General features: G+C 57.1%; 1 protein-coding gene and 1 long non-coding RNA gene across 3 annotated transcripts in view; one reads left to right on the forward strand and one right to left on the reverse strand.

Annotated features, from left to right (window-relative positions):
• Positions 1–1,254: 1,254 nt before the first annotated feature.
• On the reverse strand, positions 1,255–1,611 carry LOC122234281. 2 transcript variants are annotated; one of them, XR_006212046.1, is made up of 2 exons: positions 1,533–1,611; positions 1,255–1,397 (listed from the first exon to the last, which is right to left on the reverse strand). It is a non-coding gene; the product is annotated as an uncharacterized LOC122234281 (long non-coding RNA). The 2 variants fall into 2 exon arrangements; XR_006212047.1 differs by having other exon boundaries at positions 1,523–1,603.
• Positions 1,612–2,355: 744 nt separating this feature from the next.
• The window catches only part of LOC102964436 (c-Maf inducing protein), a 230,100-nt gene continuing 212,382 nt past the window's right edge, over positions 2,356–20,073 (forward strand). The window contains exon 1 of the mRNA XM_042970514.1: positions 2,356–2,689. Coding sequence (XP_042826448.1) covers positions 2,390–2,689 — 300 coding nt within the window. The 5' untranslated portion in view covers positions 2,356–2,389. The remainder of the gene's footprint in view (positions 2,690–20,073) is intronic.

Genomic DNA, 20,073 nt, shown 5'->3' on the forward strand with positions numbered 1-20,073 from the left:
CCCTCTTCCAGGAGCACCGTTTCCCTTCTTTACCTGATTCCTGAAGACCTCGAGGAGTCAGGATGTGAACCCCAGGGCCACAGTCTGGCTGGATTAGGTGTCCCTCCTCTGTTCCCGCAGCCCAAGCACCGCGTGGTCATTGCCTTTACATTGTCCCAGGCTCTAAGCTCAGAGCCTGATGAGCTAAGTGAGCCTGGCATGTTACTCGGCCTCTTTGTACCCTCATCTGCCAGAGGGGATGGTGATGGCACCTATATTATAGGGTTGCTATGGGAAGGAACAGTTGTATGCATGCACAGCACTCAGCATACAGGAGGAGCTCAATAAAGGGTTGAACACCTGACCTCACCCCACCCCTTAATGGCCTGGGAGTCCTGGTCACAACCACGCCCTGAATCCACATGGGTACCACGTGGTGGGGGGTGGGGGTGGGCTTGACCCTTTCTTGCCCAATGATTTTCTCAAGGCCATAGTGAAGTTTAGAACTTGAAGAACAGAATTCGCCAGCAAATTGTGAGGAATTGACTAATTCCCTGTTTTCTCACCTAACTGCCTCCTCCAGGGCCCAGGAGGAGAGAACAGCTCTGTCCCTCTCCTGACACATACCATATGCTGGGCCCCCCAGCCCTGCCCCCCCCCCCCCCCCCAGCCCTGGCCAGGCTCAGGGATAGGATCTTTCCAGGAGCTCGTCCATCGTGTCTGTTCTTGGGGAAGAGTGGGGAGGGGATAATCCCCATGACAGGGATGCTGTGGGCAAAGTGCCAGCATTCACGATGTAATTCAACACACACTCACATATTCACTACAGAGGTATCTTCACTTAACAAAAAAGGCAAAAAATCTGGGGGCTTAAATGGCATTAGCTGCAGAAGCATGTGGCCATGAGAAAGCCTGGCTGAGGAGCTGAGTCTGGGTGGCTGCATGTGCGCCCTTAATGGCAGAAAGGGGACGTTTTGCCTCAGAGTTAGAGTTCCTGAGCGCCACTGTGGTTCATTCCACAGGGGTGCTTCCAATATGATTCCCTCCCAGCCTTGTGCTGGGCCTGCGGATACAGGGATGAACGGCCTGGCCTGAGCGCAGAGGCAAAGAAGCAGGCACTGCTGGGGCGCAGGCAGAAGACAGAGTGGCCCAGTAACTTGGGGAGGGACTTTGTTGTCTAGGTGCCTGGGAGGGGTCAGACTCGAGGGGCAGAAGGAGGGGGGCTGGGGAGTCTGTCCCCTCCCCCCAGACGGATTGAAGACCGGCAGACATGTGTAAAAGACCAGGGGGCTTGCAGAATCCGCCAGGCTGAGACAGGGCAGTGTGGGTTCATTATCCGGTTAACTGAGGGGCATTTTCAATTCGAGGAACCATCCTGTTCTACGACCCCATCTGGCCAGCCAGGTAGACAGCTTGAGCTGTGGAGGGGGTGTCAGAGGTCAAGCGGCCCAGCCCCGGCCCCTCCAGCCCGGCCCAGCCCAGCCCGGCCCAGCCCAGCCCAGCCCAACTCAGCCCAGCCCAGCCCCGGTCCCTGGATTTGCACCTGGCCGCACCTCGGCCGCCCGCGTCGACACGTCCCGCGGCGCTGGCCGGTCCGATCGGGGTCGGCTGGGGCGGGTGGGGGCCGGCGGGCCGCGCCGCTCCGCACCGGCCTGGGCACCGGCGGGGGCGCGGCTGGGCGTGACGTCACGCGCCCCGCCCCCGCGGCCCCCGCCCACCCCCACGTTCCGGGCGGGGCCGGACCCGGGCCTGCCGGGGCTCGCCCGCCGCGGCCCCCTCCCCAGGGGCCGCCCCCTCCGGTCGGGCCGCGCCTCTGCCCCTCGCGTCCCCGCCCGGCGGCCGACTCCGCCTGCGAGAGGCCGAAGCCGCGGCGGCGGCCGCCGTTGCCGCCATTGACGTCAGAGGGGCGGGCACATGACCCCGCGGGGACCAATCGCGCGGGCGCCGAGCGGCTTCTGCAATCTCTCAACTGAGCCGGCCCCCGCGGCCCCCGCCGCACACTCGCCCGCGGACGGCCGCCCAGACACACGTACTGTACACACGAGCGGGCGGCGGGGCCGAGACACGCCCGCCCGCGCGGCCCCGCGCCCCCGCCGCTGCCCCGCGTCCCCGCCCGCCGCCCGCCGCCCGCCGCCCGCCGCCGCGCCGCTCCGGCCGCCGCGAGCATGCACCCGACGAGCTAGGAGGAAGCGGAGCCGCGAGGAAGCGCCGAGCGCCGGCCGCCCGCCAGCCCGCCGCCCGCCCGCCGCCCGCCGGCCCCTCCCCTGCCGGGCGTCCCCCCAGCCCCACGCCCCCCCACCTTCCTGGGCGGTGGGGGGGGTGCGGGCCGCCGCTCGGGGGCCCCGCCGCCCCGGCAGCCCGGGACAGCCCCCTTTCCCCGCCCCCGGCCCCCGCCCCGGCCCGGCCGGCCATGGATCTGACCAGCAGCTCGGGCGGCGGCGGCGACCCCCGGCAGATCGAGGAGACCAAGCCGCTGCTGGGGGGCGACGTGCCGGCCCCCGAGGGCACGAAGATGGGCGCCGTGCCCTGCCGCCGGGCCCTTCTGCTGTGCAACGGGATGAGGTACAAACTGCTGCAGGAGGGCGACATCCAGGTCTGTGTCATCCGGCACCCGCGGACCTTTCTCAGCAAGATCCTCACCTCGAAATTCCTGAGGCGCTGGGAGCCGCACCACCTAACGCTGGCCGACAACAGCCTGGCGTCCGCCACGGTGAGTCGCTCTGCGCGGCGGCGGCGCGCCGGCACCCCCGCGCCTCGCCTCGGGGCCGGGAGGCGCCCCCTCCCGCCGCCGCCCCCTGCCCGCCGCTGCACCTGGAGCCCGGGGCCTGCGGGGCGCCGGGGGTGTCGGGCCGGCCCGGGGGGCGGGGAGGGCGGGGGGAGCCCGGTGGCCCCCCCCTCCCCCTTTGCTGGCCTGTGTTCGCGGCTGGCCGGTGCCCAGCGGGCGGGCTCGCGGAGACCCTCTGAATTCTGCACAGGATGTGGCCCACCCCATCCTGGGCGTCTGGGGACCTCCCGGATGGGACCGTGGGATAGACCCGGGTTGGGCCCCGGTGGTGGTGGGGGTTCCCTTTCTGAAAACCCGCGGCCCATCTGGATCTGCCCAGGAAGGGAAAACAAAACAACCAAAAAAAAAAAAAAAAAAGAAAAAAAAAAAAGAAAAAGAAAGAAAGAAAACCTAACAACCTCGAAACCCCAAAACCCAAAGAATTTGCACAAGCAGTGCCTCTCTGGGCTCTACTGTCTTTTTTCCTGCCCAGGCTGGTAGGCAAAACCGGGTGCTTCCTTTTCTGAAAAATCTCATTTGCACGTTGGGAGGTTGGAAGTGGAGGGGGAGGGGATAGGGGTCCCGGACTGCCTCCTCCCCACCAAGGGGAGGTCAAGTTCTAGAGTGGAAGCTGGCCTGTGGGGGCCCTGGTCTTGCATTGTCTGCGAAGTGTGTGTGTATACGTGTTCTTTGTTGCTGGCTTTATTTTGTTATTGTTATTGTTTTAAATATATGGCTAGGACTGGGTCAGCTGGATGAGAGGCAGGGAAGTCCTGGATCTGTTTCCGAAATCAAATCTGCAAGGTGGAGAAAGACATCGGTGGTGGTGGTGGGGTCGCAGGGGGTGGGGGCGGCAGGCAGGAGCCTGAACAGGATGCTTTGTGTTTTGAAACAAGGGCAGTTTAAAGCCCCAGCTCTGCTTGGGCCTGAGCCTTGCTGAGGGGATCCCGTCCCGTGTGGAGAGGTGGCAGGTCTTCCCCAGAATGCACACTCCCCCTGGGGCAGCCGCGATCCTGTTTACTAAGCACAGTGGGGGGAGGGGGGGGGTGGCCGTGGTGGCTGTGGCGCTGGTGGCAAAATTCAATGCCTGCCCACACCTGTGCCAAGAAAACCCAGCCAGGAAACAGGGTGTCGCTTACATGGCATGTCACAAACGTGTAGCGTGTGTGGACATTTCCCCGGCATCCATGTTCCCTTGGCAGTGTGTCACAGGCCGTGACACATGCTCCAAGGAATGGGGAGGGGGAAAAGTTACCAGAAGAAGCCCTACTCCTCGAAACCACTCCCCCCTCCCGAAAGCCCTGAAGCACACGAGGACTCTTATTCTGAATTTTGGGTCCGACGTGCCTGGAACACCTATTTTTTTCTTTCCTGTGGGCAGGTTGGTGCAGTACCTGCAGAGACAGCTTCCTCACACAGGATCGCTGGTTGCCGTGAAGCGGTTCAGGCCCGGTTTCAGGCTCATGCATGTTCCCAAGCCCGTCCGGAGCCACAGGCCTCGGCATTTGGCTTTTCATTTGATGGAGGGAGAGCCTCAGAAAATTCCCCGGCACGCAGCCTTTCAGGTTCAGGGGAGGAACCGGTGCCCTCCAGTGGTTCCCTGCCTGGCACCAGGAGCCCCCAAATCTGGCTTCAGAATTTCCCCCTGCTTCAGGGGAGGCATTGTTGTTTTTCTACCACTCTTCAAAACGAAGGGGAGTTGGGGGTGTGGGGAGGAAGTGGTTGAGAGGCACAGTGACCCTCCGTGGGAGAGGCCAGGAGCGCGTGCTCAGCGGCTGCTGGCCATGGTCTGGGGGAAGTCAGCTTTGGAGGCGCTGGGCCGCCACCCCCCTTTGATTGCTCAAGAGGTATGTAGCAGAGAGAGGAAGGGAACAAAGGCTGAGGCTGGGCACTGGTTTCTTAAGCAACCGGAGGCCCCGGCACCACCTTCCCCAGCACCACCTTCGCCAGCCGAGGTGGACGGTACCTTCGTAGCTTGGGCCTCTCTGGAGAGGAGCTGTGATTTTTCAGGACGGGGGACTGAGGACCGACCACAGAACAAGATTTGCCTGAGCAGAGCCCCGCTCTGGCATTGGAAATGTGGAAGGAGGAACTATGAGCTGGCGTCTAATGGGCTGGCGAGTCCCCCTTCCTCCGCCTGCGGCCACCAAGCCCTCTGGGCAGAGGGTGTCCTTAAATTCTGCCATGGTGGGCTCCAGTGGGGTGTAGGGCTGTCCGTGCCGCGGCCTGTGAGCGTGGAGGGCGCCGCCGAGGGCAGGCCGGCTGTGGGGGCGGCCTCCAGGGTAGAGGTGGGGTTGCCACTGCACCAGGGACCTTGTCCCGTCCGGGCCCTCGGGAAGCAAAGCAGCCCCTGAGGGGTTTCCCTGAGGCCTGGGCGTTATGTAATCTGTCTGCATTTTCTAGTGTGGCCCAAGCACGCTATTGAGAAATATTAGCCCAAATGAAACAAAGGTGAATTTGAGTGTAGTTCTCTACAGCAGCAAGCCCTGTGCAGCCCTGTGGCTCTGCAGAGTCCCCAGGCCCCGGCCCCCAGCTGCCGACAGGCCAAGTCTGTTCCCTATCAGGTCATATCCTTCCATGAAATGTACATCATCCGTATATTAAGCCGTCTGCACAGCCCAGCTCAGATCCATCTGGCAGTTATCTGGTTAATCGTGTGGGCTTCAGGAACAAGACTCAGAGTGATTGATCTGGATTCAAACCGATAAACAAACCAAATACACTGCTGCCCAAACGTCTTTGGAGTCTGTCTACACTGATCCAATTAACTGGCTCGTCGTCAGAGATAAAGGCTTCCGGCACCACAGCTGCATCAAGCTAGGGTTGGAAGCACACGGGGGGCTCCCAGCCCGCCTGGTAGGCAGCTCCAGCCGGGTGCACCCCTCAGGCGGACCTGTCTTGATTCCCTGTCGGGGAGATGGGCTCGGCGTCACCCCCTGGCCCGGCTGTAAACTTTGCCTTCTGTGGGGTCAGGTTGGAGCTGGCCCCTGTGCCAGTCTCCCGGGCCAGTTACTGATTAAGTCCTTGTCGAGCCAGCGGTGTGCCTGACGCGGCCTGTGACAGCGCAAGGGCCTGATGCACTCTGCGCTCCAGACTTTGGATCCCCAACGCTCATAAACAAAGAAGGAAACGCAGAGGCGACCGCGACCTGGCTGACATGTGAGGGGTGATTGGGATGTGTCCGCCCCCTCCCTGGGGTGCACATGACCACACCTGGGGGCCTGCTCAGGCTGCGGCCTAGACGTGGTGCCTCATTCCCCTTTTGCACCCCTGGGCTTCTCACTCCCCCGGCCTCCTTGGGCCTTTCGTGGCTGCTGATCGTCGTGTGGGTTGTAGCCAACGGCCGGGAGTCCTGCCGAAGCAGCCGGGTCCACAAGACCAGAATCCATTTTGCTGTTCTCACGTGTGGGTTGAATCTGATCACCTGCTAGACGTGTTTGTCCGCTGGAAGAGGGCTTTTGTCTGTGGGCTTTGTTTCCTCTGCTCCGAAGAGGCACAAATAAGGCTGCCTACCTTTGCTCTCACCCGAGTTTATTACTGGCAGCACATGCCATCTCAGAGTGGGTCCGGTCCGGAAAGTCATCTATTCGCTGGCCAAACACGATGGGGGTCGGAGCACAGGTGACGGTGGCCTTCTTTAGTTTCAAGCCTTAATTTATCAGTGACTTTTTTTTTTTTTTTTTTTTAAACGTTCTCCACTCTGCTGCCCCCATTGAAATGTTTCTGGGAAACATTTGTCACCGAAAGGAAAAGAGAAGTCACCTGAATCCTTGTCGGTCTCTTTACTCTGGTGTTCTCTCTGCGGCAGCAACCTCCTGAACTCGGAATTTGTTAACCTAAGCACCTACTGGGTGTCTGGTGCTGAGTGGAGGGCTCATCCCCACGGTGTGGTTTCCGCCTGGGAATTGAAGTCCGTGTCCCCCAGGGTAGCCGCAGGTCCCGTGGGGACGTGTCTGCGTGTGTGTGCACACACGTGTTCATTGTTTCCATCTTTGTTCCTTGTCCCGCTCTTCTGTGCCCGTCCTTCCCGCCTTCCGTTTGAGGTTTTCTGCGGCAGGGAGTAAACACAGACAATTCTGTTTTTTTGGTGGCATTTGTCGTAAGATTTTGGAGTATGTCAAGTTTGTTTCCCAGGTAACATGTCTGATTGGAGGGGTCCAGGGGCGGGGGCCAGAGACAGAAGAGGAGAAAAAAATCTAAATTCTCCATAAACAGCAAACTTCTTCTGTGTTTCCCGGGCTGTAATAAATAAATGCATTTCAAGGCGGGAACGGTTTTTCATGCTACCATTTGCCTGGTGCACCCGGGGGTGCTCTTTCCGGCCACGGGAAGAATCGTGCCGGTCCAGGTGGATGCTGTTAAATTACGTGTAGCTGGGCTTTGCTGTGGGGTCGGCGATGGCGACAGGCGTGTGCCACGGGCTTGGGCTCCACGGCCTACACGTGGCTTCTGCTTGGCATCGCCTGCTCCCGCCCCCACTGACTCGCCTGGCGGTGGGAGAGGGCATTTCTGGGGTACTGTGTCCGGTGAGGCTTCGGGGTTAGTCCTCAGGACCCGAGCTGTCTCGGGTTTCCTTCTGACTGCCGGCCTTGGGGCAACAGGGTGGCCAGCCAGGCTTGGCCCCACGTGGATGGTACCCTCTCGGTGTTCTGGTGGAATGGACATTTGAAGTGGTTCATTTATGCTTTCGATTAAAAGATTAAATGAGCTCTAGTGAGGCAGTGCGATAGGGCTTAGGGCATCCCCACCGTGGGACAGAACCAACCTGGGTCTTTTCACATGGAACTGGGGCCGAATTCTGTTACGGTTTTCCGGCTGCGTGACTTAGCACGTTCCTTTCTCTTGGTGACCTTGCTTTGTCTCCATCTGGAGGGTGGTATGAACGTACCTGATTTGTAGGGTTGCTGTAAGGATTACAGATAATTCACAGTCGCACCTGGTAGGACGGCCACGCCAGGTAGGGATGTGACCAGGGGCTGGTCTTCCAATTCACGTTTTCTTAATCTCCCTGAGAGAGCTTCGTGAAATCCTGTGCACATGGAAAGGACCGTTGCGATTTGAAAGTGGGCAGTCTCCAGAGAAAAGTCTTCTGAGGTGAGCAGTGCGTTTGGGAAAGTTAGGGGTAGTGAGCAGATCCGATGTGTACGAAGGCAACAACATTGGTGAAAGTAGTTTCAGAAAAACTCAGGAGCACAGTTTGGTTTCTTTAAAAAAAAAAAAAACCAAAAACAATTCCCACAAAGCTCTTTTTTTTTTTTAATTTTTTTTTTTACATTTATTTTTGAGAGAGAGAGTGAGACAAAGTCAGAGTGGGGGAGGGGCAGAGAGAGAGGGAGACACAGAATCCGAAGCAGGCATCAGGCTCCGAACTATCAGCACAGAGCCCAATGCGGGGCTCAAACCCCCAAACTGTGAGATCATGACCTGAGCCCAAGTCGGAGGCTTAACCGACTGAGCCACCTAGGTGCCCTGCTCCTTTTTTTTTTTATTTAATCGAAACAATAATGCTCCCATCAAATAAATTCAGATAGTACAAGGCATATCAGGAAAAATACAGCTTCTATCTTACTTCATGTCCCTGTGGCGCCAGTTCTCCTCTTAGTAGGCAAGCCTTGTTACTGATTTCTTACACATCCTTGCTGACCATTCGGCCATTTACATACCATTCTGGGCCGTGATTGGTCATCGGACAGTGTATTTGGAAGATCATTCCAGATCTGTGTATACACAGCTGCCTTCCTCTTGTTCACTGCTGTGTAGTGCTCTGTTGTACAAGCGTCGCGTGAGGCTAGGCGACCGCCTCCCGTTGCTGGATGTTTAGGTTAGACCCAATCTTTTGCTGTTGGAAACAAGACCCTTGCCATTTTTGTTCAGTGGAGTTTGTTCCCGCTTTGATAATTTGAATGTTTTTTGCTTCTTCGGTGGGTGTTAAAATATTCAGTCCCAGAATGCTTTGCGGGAAAGAGCTGCCCTTCCCTCAGAGAGGGGAAGGAAGGCAGTGTTGCCTGGGGTCATTGCTGCCTGCAGGCATGCTTCCATCTGGCTTACGGTCACCAGGTCACCACCGCAGGAGAGTCCGGCCCCCAGGGCCCCCACCGGGAGCTGAACACAGGTGAGCAGGGGGCTCTGAGCTGTCATGCTGACCTGTGCCCTGAGGACAAGAGTCAGCTTGGCCCTGGCTGGCTGTTTCCTGCTCCACCTGAGAGCATCGTTTTTTTTGTCCCCAGACTTCCTGCTTCCCCAGGATGGGAGCCAGGCCGCCCAGCCCCGTGGTAGAGAAAGGGAGGAAGTGAGAATGTCTCTTCCCCACTCCTGGCTCTGGTGACAAAGCACCCAGTGAGTTCAGCAGGGCGCCAAGGGAGGCGGTGCACATTCGAAAGGAAGCTTTGCTGACATCAGCAGAGCCGTAACCAAAGGGTGGTGAGGCGTGTGTGTGTGTGTGTGTGTGTGTGTGTGTGTGTGTGTGGTGTCCCTGTGTACTGAGGCAAAGGAGAAAACAGAAATATTTCTGGTGCAGAAATCGGTGCCTGTGTTCAGTAGCCATTTCTTTATACCTGCCACATGCGAAGCCTTTGTATCCGCGTTGGGGTGTGTAGTGAGGTGCCTGGAGGAGACCAGCCAGACCCTGTGCGGTGGTCGCACAGGTGAGCTGGGATCCCCCCCCTGCAACTTCCCAACTGGTGGCTGACCTTGGGCAGGTCACCTAACAGTCTGTACCTATAAAATTCGGATTATGGGGATTTCCTTTCAGTGTCGATGTCCTTGAGGTTAAGTGAGGTAAGGCCTGGCAGTTTGTTCACGTGTTTATCCAACAGGTAAATATCGCTGCTCTAGGCACTTTAAAGAAAACAAGACCCTGCCTGCCTGGAGTCTGGCTGTCGGTGGGGTGGGCGAAGACAATAAACCACCAAGCAAGGAGATATAAAATCTGTGTGGTGGTGACAGGGGTCCTAGAGAAAACAGAGCAGCCAGGGAGGTGTGGCGTTTAGAGCTCGGGGACTGGCAGTCTTGCTGCTTTGCACATGGCAGTCAGGGAAGGGGTAAGAGCATTCCAGGCAGAGAGATTGGCAAGTGCAAAGGCCCTGAGGCTGGATAGTACTTAGAAAACACCTAGTAAGGTGGCTGGCGTTTAATAAATGCTGTACAGTTGTTATTACCCGCACCTCCTAGGAGCTGTTATCATCTATTAAAAGATACTTATGAACACCCAGAATCTGCTGGGTGTTGGGCATACAGAGAGCTCCCAGCCCCATGGAGCTTTCATTCTGGTGTCTCTGTGTGTGTATTTAAGCCTGGCTCCCTCTCAATAGATAGTGAATAGGTTTGGAGCAGTGCTTTAAGAGACTCTTAAATCACAAAGCCCAGCAAAACGTCAAAACCAGCTGTCTTTGTCATACTGAGTTACAAGGGTCCTAGGACCCAGGACGTACTAATCATTGAATTTGCCTCCAGCATCTTGCTGGTGAGGATGGGGGTTAGTGGTGAAGAGAAGTATGTCGCCCAAAGACCCTTACGAATGACTCAGCACCAAGGCTGGGATTCACACCCAGAGCTCCTGCCTCCCAGCACCTTCCGGTGCCTTCCAGAACCTTCCAGTGCCTTCCATCTTCATTTTTCCTTGGACCTTCTGCTTTCAAGCCGTTATGAGAAATGATATGATCGAGAAAGCACATGAGCAGATTAGGCTGAGTAAACTCACTCTGGAGGCAAGCAGAAGAGCTGGACTCTCCAGCCCCTGGGCAGGTGGATGTCCAGGACTCAGGCAAGGTGGCAGATGTTTTCCTGGGGCCAGGCTGCCTGGGTGCAGCTCAGGTGGGGTCATCAGGAGAGGGAAGGTAACACCGGAACTTGTAGTCGCTTCCTGGGTGTCTTGAGTCCAGCCCAGGCTCTTAAAGGCCTGGAAAAGCTGCAGACAGGAGTGCACGATGTGGAGAAACCCAGGCCGGGCCCCTTCGCCCCCCGTTTGGCTCACTGTCTGGGTGAATGTGATCACCAGCATGCGCCAGTGAGAGGCTCAGCCATCCGTGTGGACAGCGCCGGGCGTCAGTCGGGCTGGGCTGACAGCCGAACAACTTGCCCCCAGATTTGGGTGGCTTCACGCAACGTGGCTTACTTCTTACTCTCACCAGTCCAGTGGGGATTCTGCCCTACTGGACGTGGACCACGTGGGCACCTGGCTTCTCCATATTGTGTCACTGGCCATCCTCTCCCTTCACCTCCCCCCAGGGCCTCACTGAGTGGGAGATGGGGAGAGGGAGAGAATGCCAGGCAGTGCCATTGGTAGGTCGGGTCGCTGTGTTGGCCACAGCTCTGTCATGTGACAGCCCCTGAGCTCAGGGGGGCCGGGCACTGGAGAAAGGAGGACCCCCACCAGGACTGCAGGTCACTCAGAGGCTTTCAGGGTACCGGCTGCAGAGCCGCTTCCCTGGAAAGGAAGTTCAGCACCATGGGCTCTTCCGGCTCCTGGGTTTGAGCTTAGTGGCAGGTCAGGAAGGTTGCAGTCTTCTCTCTGGTGAGGAATGAGATAGAAGCAAACCTACTGCAGGGAATGGAGCGATGCATTCATGATTACGATGACGTTTATTGTCTCCCTACTGTGGGCAAAGAGGTTGAGTTGAGAGGCAAAGGCAGGTCTGCCCTCATGCGTTGGGTATGCGTGTCCGTGAATACGGGTCTATCCGTTGGATATACGTAAAATTATTTCAGGCTCTTGCAGAAATATCTTAGTTAAGAATCAGCGGGCATATCGATTTAGCGTTTGCCGGTGTTCGGCAGACATTCCTTCGTGAATTTGTCAAGTGAGTTCAGGGAACTGGTGTTGGAAAGCGAATGCCAAGTATTTGTAAAGAGTAAGCACCAGGTACTAAGTTTGCGAGCTGAGTACCCGACACGGTGTGTGCACATGGGGCTTCCCGGGTCCTCCGTTTGCCAACGGGTGCTCCCTGGTAATGTGCTCCCAAAGTGAGTGCTCCCTGGTACTGTGCCTGCAGGGTCAGACATCATCTTTGCCCCGTAAGCCTCCCTCAGATCGGGGTACGGTAGAAACTGTGATGTAGTGTCGAACGCAGCACATTTCCTCAGGGGGTTTATGCCTTGTCCTGCTGTTTGGAGGGAGGAAGAAGAGCTCATGGTTTCAGGAAGGACTTTGTAGGAGAGACACATCTAGATAGATAGGCCCAGGATTGGGACTGGCAGTGATGGAGAGGGGGGCCAGGGCTGGGAAGGGGCAGAGGGAGAAGAAAGCCAGGAGAGAGGGGCCGGAGCCGCCGGGGCACATTCTGGGCGGTCTGGGCCATTCTCCCTGAGTGGTGGGCACCACAGAAGAGTGCAGGAGATGAAGGTGGAGGCGGGACCACTTCCCAGAGTGGGGGCCGCGGGCGGGGGCCAGGAGTCGGGGTGAAGTTGGTGCTGGGTTCCCCAGCGCTCGTTCAGGCCAAGAAGGCCCTGGTCGCGATGCAGAGAGACGAGGCACCAGCTGCCAGGTGGGCGCCTAGGATCCATCCCCCCAGGTGGAAGCTTCAGGATTGCGGGGATCTGAGTCACCAGGGCCAGGGGTCCGTCACAGCGGGGACCGTGGTGGCAGCCGCTCTTGAGAGTTCTTTTGCCAGGTGGTTACATCCGTGATCCCCATAACAGCCCGGCGACATACTGTTCCTCTCTCCGGTTTATAGGTGGGGACGCTGGGGCCCGGCGTGTCGGCAGACATGCTTTGCCTGAACGGATGGATGAGTGAGTGAAGAAATGAGCCAGTGAGCCTGCCGCCAGTTGTGGGCAGGGCCCTCCCGTGGAGAGGGAGGGGAGAGAGAAGAGATGTGTTCAGACCTCCCGCTCTCATGCCATGCCTGCGCCGCTCTCTCCTCCAGGGCCGCCCAGGCTAAACGAGACGGCGCGTGCAGCGGACCCGTTTGGCATGCAGCGTGCACGGCTGGCCTCAGGGGTGGACACAGGCTCGAGGGTTCCTGGCCTGTTGCCTCGCCCGTGAGGCTGCAGGGCTCAGCCCGCCGGCCTGGAGCTCCTGATGGGCTCCCATCAGAGGCCTTTGGTACTTTCCAAACCCTCGACCTGTAACTTCCCCTGTCAGCTTTGGCTCCCAAGTCTCCCCTTCTGGAACCTTCCTTCCTGGAAGGAAGTGGGGGGGGGGTGGGGAAAATGAAAGTGCTTGAACTGTCCCAGTGTTCTGGTGGCTCCCGGGCTTGGGGAGCCCAGCAGGGTCAGCCTGTGGCACCAGACGGATCAGGACAGGGTGGGGGGACTGCAGGACAGCAGCGATCATTTCCTCCCACATGCTGAGTCCCTTCGATGTGTTTGTGCGTTTATCCTCACTCCAGCCCCTGGGGTTCCAGTTTATAGATGGAAATGGAGGCCCTGTGAGTTTCAGGTTGTACATCTGGAACCCAGATGGCCTGGATCCAGAGCCGAAGACCCTCTCCTCCTGCTATGATGCCTCCTTGCTGGGCAGTGGGGACTCACTGTCAGCAAGGCAGTGATAACAACAGTCGGTGCTTATTCAGCGCTTATGTTCTGAGCCCTTTGTGTACGGGAGCTTATTTAGTCCTCACGATGTCCCCAGGAGGTGTTGCTATTATTGTCCCCATTTTCCAGAGGAGCAGACTGAGGCCCAGAAAGATGAGATCGCTACTTACCCAGCTAGTAATGGTGGAGCGGGGGTTTGAACCCAGGCCGTGTGGTTCCAGGACGTGACTGCGCGTGTCCCGTGAGCAGGGCTCGAGAGCAGAGGGTCAGAGAGACCCAAAATGGCCAGGCCGGCTCCATTCTCGGAGGCCCTGGAGGGCCTTGCAGAAGTGGGGAAGTTGTGTGTGGACAAAGCACATTGTGTCACCCTGGGGGTGGGGGAGGGGGAGTTTCAGCCCTCTCCCTGTGGACCTGTCTCTAGAAGGGCCGTGGCGGACTTTTGCTTCTTACCTGCCCTGTGTTCATCTGGGGATAGCGGACTCAGCCTCTCAGCGCCTCGCCTTCCTCGCCTGACATGGCCTGGCCTCGAGGAGCTGCCCGTCAGAGCTGGCTGTGACGACCTGCCTACGGCGATCGTGAAGTCCAGGGTCCACCGGGAGCGCATGCCCTGCCCTGCCCTGCCCTGCCCGCCTTCCGGCTCGACTACCCTGCGCCTTGGTGCTCTGGCACAGCACCTCCTCCCCTCTGCCTCGGTGGTGGCCACCAGCCCCTGGAGTCTTTTCTGACCCCCAGTTGCCGTGAGGGCTCGCTCTTCCACAGCCGGCTGCCGTTTGCTTCTTTGCCTATCAGTCTTCTCTACTGGCTCTTCACCTCTGCCCTTGTGAAGTGCCAAAAAATAATCACACAGGGATGATCTTATAAAATAAGCAAAAAATTCTCCTATGATCCCAACCTCCCAGAAGTCATGCATATGAACGTTTTGGGGTGCAGCCATCTTTGCTTTTTCTAGATGAGTGCGTATGTTACCTGTGGGATCCTTTGCACAGCGAACAGGGGATTAGGTCTTATTCATAAACACTAAGCCATTTTCATACATTATCTCAACGGTGTTTCCTCTTCGTCCCTATGAATGTTGGGGCCTGTATCATTCTTTGTGGTGGGGGCCATCCTGAGCATTGTAGGATGCACAGCATCTCTGGTCTCAGCCCGCTAGATGCTCCCCACAGTTCTGATGGCCCCAAATGCCCGCCTACATTGCCCCGTGTCTCCTGGGTGAGACCCCGGGGTAGCTCATTTAACATCCCATCTACCCCTGCGAGCTTCTGTGTGACAGAGTGGACCCTGGCTGTGGGCTGGCCTGTGGCAGAACTGGGAGCCTGTGTTCGTGCCCCAGTCCCCTTGCTTCTTCAGAACCTGCCACGGAGATGGTGAGGAAGAACTTTGTGGGGGCTGCAGGCGCCCAGATGCCTGGCCAAGTGGCGGGGCTCTCCCGCAGGGCCTCTGGAAGGAAATCCCGCTGGCCCGAGCTTAGCAAGCTCCCCACACCTTTGATCCCAGGATCACCCCCCTGCTGTGCCTGCCTGAATGACTCAGGACTTCAGAGATCTGGGTTGTTGAAAGGAGAATTGCCTCACGCCAATAAAAGAAAGAGAAACTAGCGTTAGAAAGTTTTGGTGTGAGGAAAATGACTTTGAAGCAACCTTTGTGAAGTAAAGTGTTTTTGGGGGGCAGGGGTGTGGAGAGGAGAGGGAGTGGGCTGGTGGGTGAGCCACCGGCCTGGTGTCTCTTCCAAGAAGGCCTTCATTTGCTTGACTCAAGCCCCACCCAAGGCCATGCATTGTGTACCCTTGCTTTTTGGATCTAGTTGAACCACGGCACCAGAAAAGGAATAAAAGGGATGTTTCTGGAGTATGTCTGGGTCCTGTCAGCAGGTGACCTTCAGGAGCCAGGGGCTTAGGTTAGAGAGCATTGCCAAGAGCAGAGGTCTTGGGGCCCTTCTAATGCCCCGGTGGTCAGCAGGGTCCCCTCTGGGCCAGGAGAGCCAAGCCCTGGCTGGATCTCAGACCCCACCCAGCCGCCGCAGGCCCTTCTCAGCTTTGTGGGCAGCTCTGCTTGAAGGAGTCTGTGTTGAGGATTGGGGGTGCCACCCACTTTGAAACCCGTGGTGGAGGTGGAGACGCCAAAGACAGCCCCTCTCCCCGCCCCCCCCCCCCCCCCCAGGTCAGTCCATTCCTAACAGGCGCCCTCATCGTCGTCAGGCAGTGTGGTTACAAGCGCTGGCCAGTGTGGTTGGATCCAGACACTTGATATTACGCCATGTGACCAGTGGTGGTGTGACCCAGTTCTCAGTTTCTGCATCTGCAAGGTGGGGACAACGGTAGCCACCTCCCAGGCTATCCTGAGGGTAAGGGAGATAGTACACGGAGGGCTCAGAAGAGTGCCAGCGTGTAGCGAGTACTCGGTAAATGCCCGCTCCGTCGTCACCACTGGCTTTCTCGTGGCCGCGGCTTCCACCTGCCTGCGTTCCTGTTCCTGCTCAGCTATCAACTTCTTGAAGGCAGGGTCCTTTCGATCCAGGGACATGTGATGTCAGTGCAGGTGTTTGGCTGAATGTGGTTGCTCAGCGGGGCGTCTGGGGCCCCAGTGCCACAGGCTGTGAAGGGACAGAAAAGCATCTCAAGTTTTCTTGGAAACCCTGGCCCTGGCTGGGGACTTTGGACCTGTCCTGGAGAACCTCAGGGTTTGCCCCTGATCCTGTCCTGAGACCTCAGTCACCAGGATCTGGAATGGACCCTCAGCCCTGGCCCTAGCACCAGCCACCACGTCCCCGACTCAAGGGAGCTGGAGGCGTGCAGCTGGGAGGATTGAGGCATTGTTGGTGGTTTTCACCTTAGCTTTCTCCAGCCGTGCTTGGCAAATAAGATTTCGATCTTGGAAAATATGATTTAAAAACAGAATTGAAAGTCGCTTTTGTTTCCTCAACGATATTGCCCCTGACACATGCCCAGGGCCTGCCTGGTGGAGTCGGCTGTGAGCATGTCCGTGGGAGATCCCACACAGCCCTGCCCCAGGCACACCTGTGTGGATGCCCGGCCTCTGCCCCCTGCCCCCTTCCTGAGCCTTCTGTCTGCTCTCCACTTAGGTCTGTGATGACAGAGCTCACGGAACCCCCTTTCTTTTGTGGTAGCTTGCTGTGTCCTCTTGGCCTTACTTTTGGGGTGACCTTGCCGCCAGGGGAGGGGGCTTCTTCTCGGAGCCCTGCTGTGCCTCTGTTTGAATGTGGAGTAGTAAATGTGTACACAAGTGGGTCCCCGGAGCTTGAGTCTTGAGCGTGTTCCACCCTGATGTCCCCGTCCCAGACGGGAGGGGGGGTCCCCGTCCTTCCTGTTGGATGAGGTCTTGGAGCTCTGAGTCCCCCTGGGCCGCCCTGAGGAGCCTTCTAGGGAATGGGTCCTGGGCCCCTTGAGATCCCAGGATAACACTCTGTCTCTTCTTTGCCTTTCTCTGGGCCCAGGGCCTGGCCCTGTGGGTTCTGTGCCCTTTGGCCTCCAGGGGGTTTTGGCCAGTGGGGACCCCGGAGGCGATGGAGGGCAGTGGCTTCAATTTAAGGTTGCTGTGGGCGGGCAGGGTCCCTCAGTCACAGCTCCTGTCCTGTCACCCCCCACTCAGGCCCAGGGGTGGGAACATGTGGTCGCAATGGGGGTGACCAACTGGCCCGGCTTGCCAGAAGCTGTCCCAGGAAAGTTGTGTTGGCACTTGAGTCCTACGTCCCAGGAAACCCCGCGGTCCAGGCAGACCCGGGACAGCTGGTCACCCGAGGGAGAAAAAACCCTCTCTCGTGCTTTCCCCTGTGCTCTGCCCACACCTTGGTATGTTGTCCTTTTGTGAACGGTTTCTCCAAATTATACCATTTTGTGTCTGCCATCTGTTTCTTCGCAGGGCCCCGGCTGACACACCAGGAGCTTCAGGAGGATGGACTGGTTTTCAGAGCCCTCGCCTTTGAGAGCTCACAGTAACCAAATGGGCCATGCTCTGAACATGGGGAAATGCAGTTTGTCTCTTGGGCACGGACTCTTGTCTGAAAATACGCTGCCTTCAAAGAACAGTGACGTTCATGACGGTGGCGGTGGCCCCTTATTTGCCTAGTTGGCTGTGGGCTGGTTGTGCGTTGAGGCACCCCCGTGTTGAATCACCGTGACAGTCCTGTGAGGACCTTCCGGGATGAGGAGGCCGAGGCTGAGTGAGGTGAAGTCCTTTGCCCAGGGCTCAGGTCAGGCCAGGGTATGAACCCCAGTGGAGCCATGTGCGAGGCTGCTGTGCTTACTGATTGCTTAGGTGTTTTACAACCAGGCCCAGCCAGACCAAACCCACACTTGTGCTGCTGCGGGCTTGGACGGGGCGTCTTACTGGGTGTGCAGGCACCAGATCCGATGTTTTCCACTTCCTCCCCTGTGGCAGGGCTGTGTGCACAAAGCATGCACAACTGGCTGGTCGGCCACTTTGGGCTCTGCTGGATTCAGCTGTGGCCAGTGTTGGAAAATGTTGGTCTGTTCTTTCCTTTTCCATCACCTCCCCGCCCCCCCCCCCCCCCATTAAAATTTTTAGAATTAGAATCAGAGGCAGAGAGAACCTGCAGGCCACCTAGTTCTGGGATGGCAAATAAATTCCTCTCCCCTGGTAGACATTGCTAATCAATCCTGACATAATCAATCCTTCCCGGTGAGCCCAGACAGCCACTGCTAATCAGTTGTTGTTGACATGCAGCCCGTCTCCCCCTGTGTGGATTGGGAACCTGAGACCTAGGGACGGAAAATGACCCACAAGGGAGCCACCGGGATTGTGGAGTCTGCTCCGCACCAGGGGGCTCTCTGTTGAGAAGTGACTCTGACGACTAAACAAGGTGTGGTGTAGGAGGAAGGACCTGGGTTTTGCACAGCAGTGCGTGGATCTGGGTCTGCATCCCGGTTCTGCCTCTTTCTGGTTGGAACTTTGCGTAAGTCACATGACTTCCCTGAGCCTGGTCTGTGGAACTGGAAGTTACAATCCCTGCATCCCAAGGTTGTAATAAATAAATGGCGTGGAGTGTTCCTTCAGCTCATGCAGATACTGACGGGGGACCTAGTGTGTGCGGGGCACTGCTCAGGCATGGCGTGTGGCAGTCTGCCGCGTGGACAACGCTCCACCCCGCGGCCGCTCGGCTGCCTTAGAAAGACGAGGCCTGATTTAAGTGATGCTGGTTTCCTTCCCCTTTCCTTTTTGGAGACCTGTGAAATTTGTATTGCTGTTATTAATTTTTACCAGCTCCTCTGTCACGTCCTCTTAAATTTTGGCCTGTTTGTCCTCTGCAGGACTTGCTTTGGAGAGTGACTTGTTTTTTCTTTCATGCCTGGTCTCGTTTCTGTTCTCATGTTGGAGTGGATAGTGAGTTCAGAGGCAATTGAAATGACGGAGTCTTCCCTACCGAATGAATGTGTCCGAGGACACTGGGCCTTGGACTTCTTTGGGCAACACACTCCTTTGGAAAATTCGATGAAAGCTAGGCACCCCTCTGGGAAAGTGGTAAGACGACAGTCTCATGGGATTTAGCATCTGTCATATAGGCTTTCTTAGGGGTTCCTTCCTGGACCTGCCGCCCCTCCCCCCTCCCTCCCCCCACCCCAGGTTATAAACTGGTCTGGGAGGTCTGTGGCATGTCCCTAGCAAGAAATGGAAATTTGTCCAGAAATTAACATGTAAATGATAAAAAAAAAAGAAAGTTTCATCCTTTGGCTGGGGAAGTGGGCTTGTCCACACAGCATTTTCTGTGCTTGTAGAGCTGTGTTTAGTCTTCTTGGTTATGGTGAACTATTTTTTCTTTTATCCTAGTCTGGAGTTTCAAGGTTGGTGCTTCTTGCCCCTAAAATGTTTATTTTCAGATTTAGAACAGTTCTTTACTCTTCGATAAGGCCGAGCACATCGCTGAAGCCACGCCGTGGTCAGCACAGAGGGATTCCGCTGGCATCGCACGTGTGGCTCGGTGCTCAGCCCCGTTTGGCACACAGAGTGACCTCGGGCCGCCTCACCTCTCTGACCTGTAAAGCTAGGGGACAGACTGGCCACAAAGCCCCTGTGGTTAAGGATTAAAGAACAGTAAGCATACAAAATAGGCGCAGAGAGTGTCCAAGTAGGCCATGGTGGATTTTGTATTTGATCGCCTTGAACTTGACTCAGAAGTGTGGATCCTCTGTGCTGTGAAGGGCTGGTGTTTTTATTGAGCGAGTTATGGAGGCCGCCTGGCAAACTGAGCTGAAGTGAGCCTGGTCTCTTTGCGAGGGGCTGGAGGCACACGGCTCTCAGAGAATGGCAAAGAGGCTGGCTGGCATGGTTCAGAGAAACGAAGGGTCTTTCTTAGTTGGTAGTGTGGAAAAAGACCCCAATACATGAGTTCCCTCATGGTCTTTGACTCTTCCGACATGAGCCGGGCACCCGTCTTTAGCCGCGTCCTGGGGTGAAACGTGGTTTAAGTGGCGAGAGAGAGAGAGTTCCATGGGGCCATTTCAAATGCAGGCACGGAATTCTGCCGGGATGATTTCTTTGCCACTGAATTTTGCATTTGCATGTTCTTAAGCCAAGAAAAGGAATTGAACTTTCCCTTTTGTTTGCTTCATTACTCCCACCACATTTGGCAGTTTGGCGGGATGCGGTTGTGTTTTTTTATGACTCTCAAATTCTTTTTTAAAAGTGTGCTGTGTGCACGGAGGAAGATTTTGCAGGGCGATCTGAGCCAGCTCTCCGTCCAGCTGGGTACAGGTTGCCATGGGCGAGGCTGGGCAAAATAATGGAATCCACTGTTCCTTGAGCACCTATTGGGTATTGGGTGCTTGTGCGTCTCGTCCTCGCAGCCGTGCCCTGGGGTGGGTCATGGCCGTGTTTCAGGA

Source organism: Panthera tigris, chromosome E2, assembly GCF_018350195.1.
Source record: "Panthera tigris isolate Pti1 chromosome E2, P.tigris_Pti1_mat1.1, whole genome shotgun sequence".
NCBI lineage: Eukaryota > Metazoa > Chordata > Mammalia > Carnivora > Felidae > Panthera > Panthera tigris.